Genomic DNA, 13,035 nt, shown 5'->3' with positions numbered 1-13,035 from the left:
TATCACTTTACAATTTTTTAGCTTTAAGATAATTTTAATAATTAAAAGCATTTAATTTTATGCAAATATATTAATAATTTGACAGATAAAAAGTATTTATTGTCTAAAACACTGAGGTTTTTTATAAAATTTCTCAATGACTAAATATTTGGATACGCTGTCCTTTATTGGACAATTGGCTGTATTAGTAGCACTACACTTAAAATGGTTGTGCGTCTATAACTAACACCTCCTAGAAAAGAGCAGGCCTCAGCACGGGTTACCATAAATATCCTTTAGTAGTCCAAACGTAATGACATATTTCGTATTTTCAACCACTGCGCAGCTTAGTACCCCGAACGTAATGACATGTTTCTCATTTTTCGTCTACTGCGCAGTTAACTTCGTCACATCGGACTACTAAATTGATCCGTGCTCAGGCCTTCCTACTTCTAGGAGGTGTTGCTATAACCTAGGCATTCTATACAATGCTTAGACATTTTGTATAGTTTCTTAAAACTAGTATTATAATCAGGAAAATATGAAGTATTAAAATCAGGGGGGAGGGAAAACAGAGCTTTATTTGCTGTATATGCACACATTTAAAAAAAGTAATATTTCTATATTGACCACCTAAGAAATAAACAGAAATTTGGTACTCACGTATTATCACGTGGACCATTTGCGCCAAATCTGAGAATAAATTTAAAAATTGCTAAAATTTAAGTCTCTCATTTTTCTTATATGTTATGTTTGTATTTTATTACAATACTAGGGGGCAAAGCCCCCTGTTCGCTACCGCTCACCAACCCCAATGATTGCTTCGCAATAATTGTTTTTCTTGGCAGAAAACAATTTTTCTACTAAAGTTAAAAATATTCACTTAATATCTATGTACTAAAAGGAATTCTGTTTACTTGCGCCTCTACTTCTCACGTCCAAATATTACTGTCTATTAGCATTATAAACATTTAGATCTCCTGGTGAACAGAAGTGATTTTTTTAATTATCATTTTTTTAAATAACATTTATATTCTTAATACATTATATTGATCAAGCAAATTTGATGAGTTCTCAACCGTAATTTAAAATTTTCGCTAATAATAGCAGTACTGAAAAATAACTTTAAATTAGGGATACAAAAACATTTAAGGGAAAACAATACCTTTACAACTTTTGTTAATTTTATGCTGATGACAGCCTAAACAATATGGAAATGAATGGGGGAAAACTGGATCCTACCACGTGATTTTTTGGCCAATAAAAATGCACCGACAACAATGGAAAACTGCGACACCATCATTAGAATTTTATATATAGTAAGAAATTTGAAAGATACAGAAATGACTCTAGCTCGATGTTTGCAAAAATGTTCTTTGTCATGAAACATGGATAAACCAATAACAACCCAATGACGATGAAATGAACAAGCTCACCAGCCATAAGCCTTTGGCGAATTAAGTCAGGAAGGTGCACCTTTCGTTTGACAAGAGAGTACGTCTTAGCTCGGAACCAGAGCCGTTTTTATGTTTATAGGGGCCCTGGGCCTGTCATTATCTGGGGGCCCTTTATGAATAAATTTAGAGAAATAAATTTAATTTTGAATAATTTTTATAAATTATTTTATTTTAAGAGTAAAAAACTTATAATTTAATTATAAAAACTTATATACATTATTTTTATCGAAAATTTAAGGTAACAATACTTTTCGCGCTTTTTGATAGGCGAATCTTCTATCACATCATCAAAATCAATTTCCTGTAAGACATACAGTTTGCTTTCCAGCTTAAAATCCGTAAGACTTAGAAACATCAAATTATGAAGGTGTGTAGAAAATATGCTAGGAGTTAGAAAGAATACTAGAAAATACAGTTTGATTATTAGTTTTTTTTTTATAATCGTTGAAAAACTGACTCAATTTTGAGACTATGTTTAGCTACGTAGCCTTGACATTTTAAAACCAATCCAGAAGACAAGGAAATTCCTGGATCAGTTCCCAGAGGTATTGAATTGTCATAAGAACTTGGAGGAGTTTATGACCCCGACAGATTTAATATGCACCAGTCACCATTTTACTCATGGGTATTATTCGGCCGGCTGAATTCGAACTTCCATTCTCACGAGCAGGAGTCCATAGCCCTACCAACCAAGCTATCGTGGCCAAGTCATTAGTTTATTTTATTACAGTCATTGAACAGCCCACCCAATTTCGAGTTTACGACTACTAATGTTCAGCTCCGTAGCCTTGTAATTTTGAACCCAATCCATCATACAAGAGAATCCAGGATTGGAAGAAATTTTTGCCTTCATGGAGGACGTTTTGATGGAACTCACCCGCATTTACGGTACATAGAGAGGAAGAACACAAGTGCCTTCCACGGTTTGCCTGACGTTAAAGGGACTCTAACCCATGATCCGCCTACCACAGAGGATATTTCACGTCAGCACTGCGGTCGGTAAAAGTTGGGTGTGAAATTCATATCGACCAACCATCACTGGGATTCGAACTCGGTGCACCTCATTCAAGGAGAATGCTCTATTCCTTGAGTCCATCTTCATTGAGTAATAACTCTGCGGCAGGTGCCAATTTTCTAATTTTATTAATTGGCTCCAATTTCATTGATTTGCCGAAATTTAGTCATCTTCAAAATGTAAATGGTAATTCAATCGTAATTTTTGTAGAAAAAAAATGGAAATAAACTGTTTTTCCTCTTATTCTGCAATAAATGCAGAAGCAACAACGAGGGTTAATGAGCGATAAGGAACAGGGAGCGGAGCCGTCCAGTTTTTTAAATAATTGTTAAATTATTAGTTTTTAACATGCATAATTTAAAAAAAAATAAGAAAAACATTTTTCAGTATTAATAAAAAGTAATTAAAGACTGTCATCAGATGGAAAAGAACCCACGATCTCACAGTTTTGTGTTAGATTTCATAATCATCAGCCCCAAATATACATACCTGCCTTGCGGATATTTTTTTAATATTTTTTTTTAAAATTTAATAAATTAAGTCATTTGGATACTTGACATTCTGAAAAAATTCTTTCCAAATTACAAATTTTAACGTTTGTAACAAGTATCTTCAGTTCATTTAGTAAACCATAATTCGGCTTATCTTATTTATTTTCAGCTTATGTATATGCACCAAAAATAAATTAAAAACTAGACTGTATATAACACAAGGACTGCAAATTTAACTGTCGGATATAAAACCTTATTTAAGATTGATAATGATAAAAAGATGAAAAATCTACATTCCTCTAATTAAATACTTTAAAAATAGTCTGCTTTTAGGTTATAATGTTCGTAATTACCTTAATAAACTTTAATCGTAATGTCGGGGTTTCGCCGATAGAAGACATTTAATATATCAATGAAACACACTAAAGCTTTATATCAGTTAGCAATTAGTTTCAGAATTACAACTATAGAATAATTATTTTTATGATAGAATGAAAGGTTTTAAAAGACAAATATTTGTTAATGTTTAATATTTAATCAAAGAAAAATCATAACCCATATTGAAATCTAACGAATAGCCCCTGATAAATTTTGTGACTAAAAATATTGAAACCTGATTGATTTCCGGATTTTAAAAACACCTTCTAGTTTTACTATTCAATCAAATTGGTTTCGATGTCTCTCATCCCACCTGTCTCACTAGTGATTCAGCACATTTTGTTTCGTTCTTACTTAATATTAATTTGTTTGTGACAATTATGTTTTAAACACATTTTTGCGAGAAACTTACAAATATAATATTGAGGACATTAACTGAAATATTATTATTATTTGTATTCTTCTTTTACTTGTATCATCCACACCGACAAGCAACTGTCTGCTCTAAATGCTGCGATAATGTAAAATGAGATAACCAAACAAAACGTATGGAGTTATTTAAATTCATGCTCAAAAGTATTAATTGTTTTTTTGAATTGACGATTTCAGTCATCTTTTAGGCATTTATAACTGCAGCATATCACATGAAAGTATTAAATATATCACACAATAAAGTAAAATAAAAAAGAATTCTGATCCTTAGGAACTGATATTAAATAGTCTCATCATCGAATAATGGAGCATAATTACCTTTTAAACAAATCAAATTTTTTTTTACCTTTTAAACTAAAAATTTGCTTAACACATTTTTGCGAGCATAAATTTTTAAATAATTTATTAATACTCAAATTGTTGAAAAGATGATATGATAACGAAGTTTTTTATTTTATTCAGGCATTTATTTATATTTTTTTCATTTATTTTTATTTTATTAAATTAAATGCACACGTTTAAAATAAAAACAAAATTTCATATATAGTTTCGATTTACAATTTTAAGAAATTGTTTCGACTTTGATTTGGAAATTTAAAAGCCTTATTAATTAAAAAATTGCGAAGCCTTATCAACTTTAGACACATAATAACAACAAAAATCAAGGAGTTAAAAATAGAAACGAATATGATCAATAAACAATAAAATCATAAGCTAACTAAATAAATTAATTTTGCGTATGAAATATAATATTACAAATTAAACATATTTCATATTTAGGGGAAACATGGAAAATTTGGTCATACAGGAGTTTTAAAAAGTTTTTTTCTCGTGTTTAAACATTTGTTTAGCTGATGATCATTTGATTTCAATGCTCCATTAAACAAAATCCTATGTTGTTTCTGTCTATTATCAGTAAAAAAATTAAAATAAAATTACATTTGTTATCTCAATTTCATCCAGAACAGACTAAATCAAGAATTTTGGCAGATAGGCCAGTCAAAGAAGGAATTGAATAGTGGCCCGAAATTTAAATAAATAAACAAAAAAATTCACAATGTATATATAAAAAACTGCGCAAACCTTTCACGTTTTCCCTAACCACAACCAAAATTGATATAATAAAAACATTTGCTTACCTCCAACGTGAAAGATTTATGTCTTCTTAATATTCAACGAAAATTTGAGGTAGAAATTCCAATTCACGGATTCTCTTACGATTAATTTGAAAAATAACAAAATAAAATCAACTTCAAAAATTAAGTAAATAAAACTATTAGGCTAGTTGAAATATTTAAGATGATTAAAAGAAAAAAATCTTTTATAATAAATTAGAAAAAATATCTAAATTTTCTATGAAAGAAAATTTAGAATTGAACGAGGTCCAATTTAAAGGCACTATGGAAATCTCAAGACAGAGTGACCCCAAGGAATTCTAAGAAGACTCTCCCCCCATTTACAACCCAAGAAATTTTTCTTCCTAGAAATTTATGAGCAGAAATCAGACAAAAGGGTGTTTCTGTGGATATCTGATATTTTTGAAGTTAGGAAAAAAGAGCCCCGAGGCAATATAAAGAAGATAAAAACATTTTCTCACAGTGTAAGGTGAGAAGGCTATTTGACAACTCTGTGGGTGGTAGCTACGAAAATGGGGATATTTTCATTAAAGGAAAGACGTTTTTATTGCTCTTTTAGTTAAAAAAGTGAAGAGTAACAACTATTTTATATTTGTAAACACTTCGATTAGATTTTGAAAAGAATCCGACAATGTAAGAAAGAAAAAAATATGTATGTTATGGGCTTCAGAGGGCCTCAGCTCTGAATAAAACTTAAAAAAAAGACGAAAAAAGTGGGGTTTGGGAGTCCTCTTAAGTTATAAATAATAAATGAGTTAGAATTAAAAAAGAAAAAACTAATGCAATGAGATTTTAGACTTTTGGGGGCCCCATTAGAAATCGGGGCCCTGGGCCAGGGCCCACTTGGCCCATCCTTAAAAACGGCTCTGCTCGGAACCCACGGATGGCAGCACCGCTTATTCGTAAGGCGCTTTTCTTAACTTAGATTTGAAGGGGAAGAAAAATTTTCTTAGATCCTTGTACCCATCGCACTGCTAAGCGATCCAGACCATAGGACTACCGATTCCACAAATTTTAAGAACAAGTTTATTGCACGCAATCGGCTGGTCTTAGAGGAGTTAGGATCGAATCATGGCCCCTACGAACGGAGTCCGATTCTTTTACCATAGGTCTACAACAACACCAGCAAGAAGTGCACTTTTTGGTTAAAAAAAGTAATACTCGTAAAAAAAAAAAAAAAAATTGAAAAAGTCATATATTTTTTTTGAAATTCAAGTGAACTGAACTGATTTTGAAACAAAATGTACCAATTATTGTAATGATCAAATGCAAAAATCATTTAAAAATAATAAGTTAAGATTCAAAAATATGGAGGAATTTTGCATTACAAAAATGTCAGGGGAGAAGAAAGCTGCTGCTGGAAAGCTGTTGCTGTGATGCAAATAAGCAGCTCTCCAGAATGTTGTCTTCCATATCGTGCAATGGAAAGGCATCATTTTTACAGTATACGATAATTGTCCTTATATCTGATAGTTTTGTTGAGAAAATAGAATGGAGGACATTTTTTTTTCGTATTGTGATCAAATTTGCTCTTCCCACTCTGAACATAAACGTCAATTAGTAAAGGACTAATAAATCTTCTCACGAAACCGATAATCCGTTAAATTTCTGTAGCCTGTATGTCTATAACTCAAAATAATTTTCACTTCCAGTTTTAAAGCATGACTTAAGCGCTGAATATTTTTTCTGTAACTCTAAATCTATTTTTCTTTTTAAATAACTCAAAGATCAAATCTTATCTCTGAATAAATTAAAATAAATAAATACCAATTCAAATATTTTTATAAAACCTTAATGAAGCTCATGCAGTCTTAAACAAAAATGAATGAATTTAAGGGGTTAAGGGTATTTTTTCATTGTTTCAAAATCTTTTTATAAATAAAGTTTGAAATAGTTGAAGTTGGAAAAAAATTTCTTCCACAAAAAAATGTCTTATGATTTGAAAAGAAAGTCGGATTTGTGTGTAAAGATAATGAAATCTATATTCCCGTGGAGTCTCGCAGTGTACCGATCGCTATGGCACTGCTCCCAGCAGATCACCGAAGTTACCACTTGGATTAGTCTGTGTAGGGACCGAGGGTTTGAGGTATTGATCCTCGTTAAGCAATTTTACCGTAACGTGCTTGACTTCGCGTGCAGGTCGTCGGACTACTAAAGCAGGGGAGCCATCTCCTCTGCAGAAGATCAGAATTGTGATGGTATGTTTCGGATCATCCTCAGGGATGTTTCCCAGACCATCACCAATAGCCCATTGGGCAGCTCTGGAACTACAAATGAACTACAACAAACAACAATATTCCGAGGAAAATTTTGAAAATGCTCGTTTGAGTTAACTCGCGTTGAACAAAACTTAACTGACTGACTGGACGGTTGTATTCACACTGGATGCGATTGCCCAGACGCGTGTGCGAATGTGCATATGCGAATCGCATGCTTTTAAAAATTCACCAATCGATCTTACTCGATTGGTGGAGAAGAAAACCACTGGTGCAAGTGAAAATTTATTGCTAACTTTATCTAGGTAGAAGTGAATCTTAAAATGAATCAGAGTATGCAAATTTCGGCTACCGCTGACACTGTTATAACTAATATTTCCCAAGTTAACCGCGACCGCCAATATTTCCAGATTGTTGGTTTCTGAATGAAAACCGTCTTGTAGTTGTCTGCAAAGAAACCAGTCTTGTCACTTGAAGAGTCGAGTTAGCAGTTTTTTTACAAACAATAATTTTTAAATTAAGACTTTTTAAGCCATCACGAAAGGTTTTAGGTGCTAATTATAAATTTAATTAGTTCTTTACAAGCTGTGTGTGAAGTTGTTTTGACAGTCTTTCAAATTTCCTGTGTTTTTAATGTTTACAAAATATCCCCTCGCATGAAGAACTTTCGGAAAGGTATATTTTTTTCAAGAATGGACAAGATCACAACCAAAAGGATCAACTGCAAATCATTCAATTATAATGTTAAATATTTAATATAATTTCATTTTGATTTAACATTATATGAGCTATAAATGGGGACTAACGGTGTCGCTCGACTTTGTGTATGTTTTCTATCGTTCATAACATGGGTAAGTTTATTAAATTTTCCAAATTTTAACAGCTTTTTCATTTCTTTAACTGTATAGAAATATTGTTCAAAAGTTATTTTGTGAATTTCTGTCAAAACGCACCTATGTCTTTTGACTATGTACTCAATTTATTACTGTGAGTCCTTAAAGTTAATTTGTACTCATAGATACATATACTACCTGTTGAATTGAAACACATTTGCATTCCATTACTTCAATGGAAAACTTTAAAAATACATATATGCTATATCATTAAAGAAAACAAGTTAGTCAACATAGTTTAAAGTTAAGTTAAATTTATTTACTATGCTTTTTGCTTAAGGCATTTCACCATATATATTTTCATATGTTAATTTATTCTTTGTATGTCTATGTTAATTTATTCTTTATATGTCTATATATTTGTCGCTATTATAATTTTTCATGTTTTATGTATGTTTTGTCTGTAGAATGTTTGTTCTACTCTCGTGTGCCCTAAATTGGGCGGGACGAGGTAAAAATAAACAATATCATTAAAGAAAAAAGCGAGAGCTTTTAGAAATGTTGCTATTAGTAAATATTAATCAATATTTAAGTGTAAGTAGATATTACTAATCAATTTTTAATGTAATCAAATATTAATAATCAATTATTAGTATGTGTGTGTAAATATATATATATATATAATTTAATAAGTGATTCATTCAATTATTACATATTATCAAACTTGCTTTCTTTTAAAGCAACAAAGATTTTTCAGATTTCTTTTATTTTCCATATTCCTTGACAATTGCAAACATTTCCATTTCCACTTTCCCTAAAAAGTTTTTAAACTTCTTTCTCCAAAGGATTAAAAAAAAATTTTTTTTATGACATTCAGAAAAATATTCATGATTAGCGAGATGTTTCTAGGATGATAAAAAGGGATAATCCATTTTTTTTAATAAAAAAGGGAAATAAAATGAGTCATTTACAAAAGATTAATCACAATACCTTTAATAATTAAAAGTATTGTGATTAATCTTTCGAAAATGGCTAATTTTATTTAGCATAGTGCTATTTTTCTACCTAATTATATAAATTCAAATTGTCAATTCAAATTCACATAGATTTAATTTTTTTGACATTTTTTTAAACAATCATATTTAAATGTAGTCAAGTTCAAAGGTTTATTTTTTATAAAAAAAAGAAGAAAATATTATATGCATTGAGAAGGTTAGAAAAAGACTATTACTCTTTTTTAAAGAAATAAAAAGTGTACAAAACTTTAAATGTATTTTATATGAGCATATGTTCTGTAAATATATAATTTGTACTTTATTTTATAATTTCTAAGAAAATGTATATTCTTCTTATTATATTGGGGAATTGTTTAGTAGTTATTATGAAAACTAATTAATATTTAATGTTGTGCCTCGGAAGTTGAATTTTTTTTCACGTAGCTGTTTTTGAAAAAAATTGTGTTCCCTGTAGAAATGAGCTCGGCTTCATTTTTAGTGATCCAAGTGCGAAGACTTTAAATCTTAGTCCACCCAGTCCAAAGATCCAAGAATGCTCTATATCAGGGGTTTATAACTTACATGAGGCCGGGGGGTCGTAATTAAAAACACCAGTCAAATGGCGGGCCGCGACTTTATCAAAATTTTAAATAGGACACTTTAATGTTTGAAGGAACATTAAATATTACTGTCAGTTTTTTATCAAGTTGCACAAAACTAAAGTATTGAATTACAAGGAATAATAAATATTACCTTGGATGCAAAACCTGAGAAATAATTTTTTTGTAACGTTGGTATGTTAAATTTCACAAAGACAAAGAAATTAGTTTTTGTTTTGTTTTTTTAACGATGGAAAGTATTTTAAATCCATATAGATTTTTTAGGAAAATTGTCCACAGAAAATGACAACTAATATATTTTAGTTCGCGAGCCACAAAAAAAGGCTCTGCGGGCGGCGCCTGTTGGTAACTACTGCTCTATATGCTTAAGTTTGAGTTTTAGTATGCTAGAAAAAAAATCCAAATTTTGCATAGATAAGAGTCAAATAAGATATATTATTGAGATTACTTACTTACGGATCAAGAAACTTAGGAGAACATTGTTAGAAATTTAGGACATTATTAGAAACTTATATGGACATTGTTAGAAAGTTAGTAGGCATAATATTGTGACCAGGACAAGGCCTGAGGCTAAGGCAACCAAAGCAATTTCCTTTGCGTTCTAGGAGTTCTTTTCTTTCACTTATTATTTTTTTGTAATTATTTTAGAAAAGTACTAATTTATTAATTTTTTTTCTGGTTAAATATATTTAATATAATTTATGAGTAAAACATAGCTGTAAAATTTCAGGACCTTGTATCACTGATGGTCCCCCTTTTCCCTGATGTTCTGAAAAATTAAATGAAAAACAGAAGAAGAGAAAACTAAAAATTAACTAGTTGTTTTAAGTGATATTTTTTTTAGTATTCAGAAAAAAAGTAGTACATTTTTATGTAGCCCTTTTCAGTCATTTGGATGTTATTTTGCAAATTTTATTATTAAATAAGCTTGCATTAGGCAGCTTAAAGCTTAAAAAAAAAATTGTTCTTCGGATTTGAAGTACATGTGAATAGGACATTCGTCCAAGATTGAACATTTTTGTAACACTAGAAATCTCGAGCTGTGACGAGTTGAGCTTTTCTGTAACACTAGAAAATTAATAAATCAGTAAGTAACAAATTTATAAATAAATAAATGCATTTATTTATTTACTTATTTTTTATTTATAATTTTTTTTTCTGTTTCATTCTGTTTCCAAAGTTTTTCCAAATTTTTTTTATCTTTAGAAATATTTAATTTTTTTTCTGTTTCACTTTGTTTCTGCAGTTTTACCAGTTTTTTTTTTATCTTTATTTTCCATTTTACGTTGACAAGTTTTATGTTTTACATCCCTTTTGTATTTCTCATTCATGCCTGGCAGGTTTTGAGAATGATTGCCTATTTTTGAGCTCTTATATATCTAATTTTATTTCCATCTTCATATATTTTTAATCAAGTATATTTTTCAGTTTCTTGTGATTATTTTTCTAAGTCATTTCATGGCTCGTTTTTGTGTAAGCTGTTCTGAAAATAAATAGATTGTCATCGACTTTATAGCTGCATAATTACTGCACTTAATAAAAAAAATTTTTTTTGCTGGTGAAATATGTGAACTAGATTTTTAGCTGATCAGTAGTAACAGTGATCGAAAGCCAAACAGAAATAAAATTTAGTTGTCTTTGCAAGAACTGTTAAAAGGTTACTAGAGAAGCAAAGTTATACTATATTTTTTTATTTTTCCTTTTTTTTTCGGATATTAATTTTGTTTATACATTCAAACTAAATTTTTCCCTGTACATTTAAAAATTTTATTAGAAACCGAAATATATTATTTTACTGATGTAACTGCGTTGAGGGCTGAAAATTTTAAAATAATGTTAGAAGAAGTTTAAACAACAACTAATTGTATTATTCGGTGGTTGAGTAGCGTAGTGCAGAGATCAGGTGGTTACTACCACCACCTGGGAACTGTAGTTAGGTAATGCGTAATCTTCCACGTCTTATTTTCACTAAGGATCCATCACAGAACGTTTCTCGTAACTCATTCATCTAATGTGACTTCAACAATCAAATCATTCAGGAAATTATTTGCTATGTAGTATTTCAAAATATTTCTTAGAATTTGATTTGAATTAGAAGTGCTATTAACTCAGAATGTATCACCAACCAGCAACCAAGAAGAAATTTCCACCTGCCATTTGCACTTGGTTCATCACAGTGTGAAGTAATTTGAATACTGCGTTTTAATATTCAATGTATCGTGGGCTGAGCAAAGGCTATCATTTTGTTTTAACCTTTGCAAAAACATAATTTTGCATGGCAAATAATCAATATTTATTTGGAAACGTTTTAATAGAAATATACAATCAAATTTGATTTATAGAGAGAGATGATATATTTAATTATAGTGAAAATCTAAAAAAAAGTATAAATCTGTTGTGATATGTATATGGTTTTCGTGAAATAATGAAATAATCATGCGCTCTCTAATTCATTTGACAATTCTTTTAAATGTCATAAGTAACACGAGCTGATGTCTATTGTAAGTACTCACGATCAAAATTTATGCCATCCATAAATATTCAATAATAAATTTATATTTCTATATTTGTCATTGGCCTTTTCCTGAAGGGACTTGTGACTCATTTTAAAGCAGCCTGAATTTTTTTTTATAGAAAATAAAACTTATTTTGTCAGTCCTGTCGTCTTATTAGTGTGTCCTCACGATAAAGCGTTTTTAAATACACTGGCATCCATTTTTGACGACCCTATATCGTCTTCTTAACCTATCTTTTGTTCTTTCTTTGTTAGAAAATGCAACTGACCGTGAATTTTGTCATTACTTTTCTTTATCGATAGCGGTCGATATGGAGTTTTTTTTTTTTTTTTAACTTTTTAAACTTTTGATCATATGATCCATTGTCTGGTTTTAGTTCGATTCGGCAGAATGACTCGATATTATAATTTGTAACCTAAATGAATTTGTTATTCTAGTGTCGCAAATGCTATGGATACGATGATTGGCTGAAAAAATTATTTGATTTGCATTTTTAATTCCATTCAGAAGAGACACAGTTCAAGTATTTAATACTAGGTACCATACCATACAATACGTTGTACACCACTGAGCATAATGCATAGCATACATGCTAAGTACTTCATAATATTTAGTACTAGGGGACTCCAGTCGTGCTCATTTACAATTTTTCTCAGTTACCACTGTTACTCCATCGACAATTTTTTAAATTTTTGTTGACTATGAAAACTCGTTAATTATAATTGCACCAACGAAACTATTATACAATAAGACAAAAAGTTGATACTTAATTCTGGTTTAGCAATTTAAATATTGATTTTATATTCATTATTTTAAATGCAGACGTTAACAGCAGTCAGTTTTAATATAAATTACTTTAAAAGTAGATATAACTTACTGAAAAGTAATTATAATTTATTTACCATTCATTGCAAAACTGTAACTCAATAGTGTTATCATATAAAATGTTGCAAGTTGCTTAATACGG

The 13,035-nt window shown here is 30.1% G+C and overlaps 1 protein-coding gene across 1 annotated transcript in view; it reads left to right on the top strand.

The window, feature by feature from the left end:
- The first annotated feature begins 7,494 nt into the window (after nucleotides 1-7,494).
- LOC107451995 (tetraspanin-18B) overlaps nucleotides 7,495-13,035 on the top strand; it is a 38,698-nt gene continuing 33,157 nt past the window's right edge. Inside the window, exon 1 of the mRNA XM_043043305.3 lies at nucleotides 7,495-7,955. Coding sequence (XP_042899239.1) covers nucleotides 7,899-7,955 — 57 coding nt within the window. The 5' untranslated portion in view covers nucleotides 7,495-7,898. The remainder of the gene's footprint in view (nucleotides 7,956-13,035) is intronic.

Source organism: Parasteatoda tepidariorum, chromosome 1, assembly GCF_982258835.1.
Source record: "Parasteatoda tepidariorum strain Cologne lab strain chromosome 1, Ptep-v5.0, whole genome shotgun sequence".
NCBI classification, from domain to species: Eukaryota; Metazoa; Arthropoda; class Arachnida; order Araneae; family Theridiidae; genus Parasteatoda; species Parasteatoda tepidariorum.
This window is presented reverse-complemented; position numbering and strand designations above follow the sequence as displayed.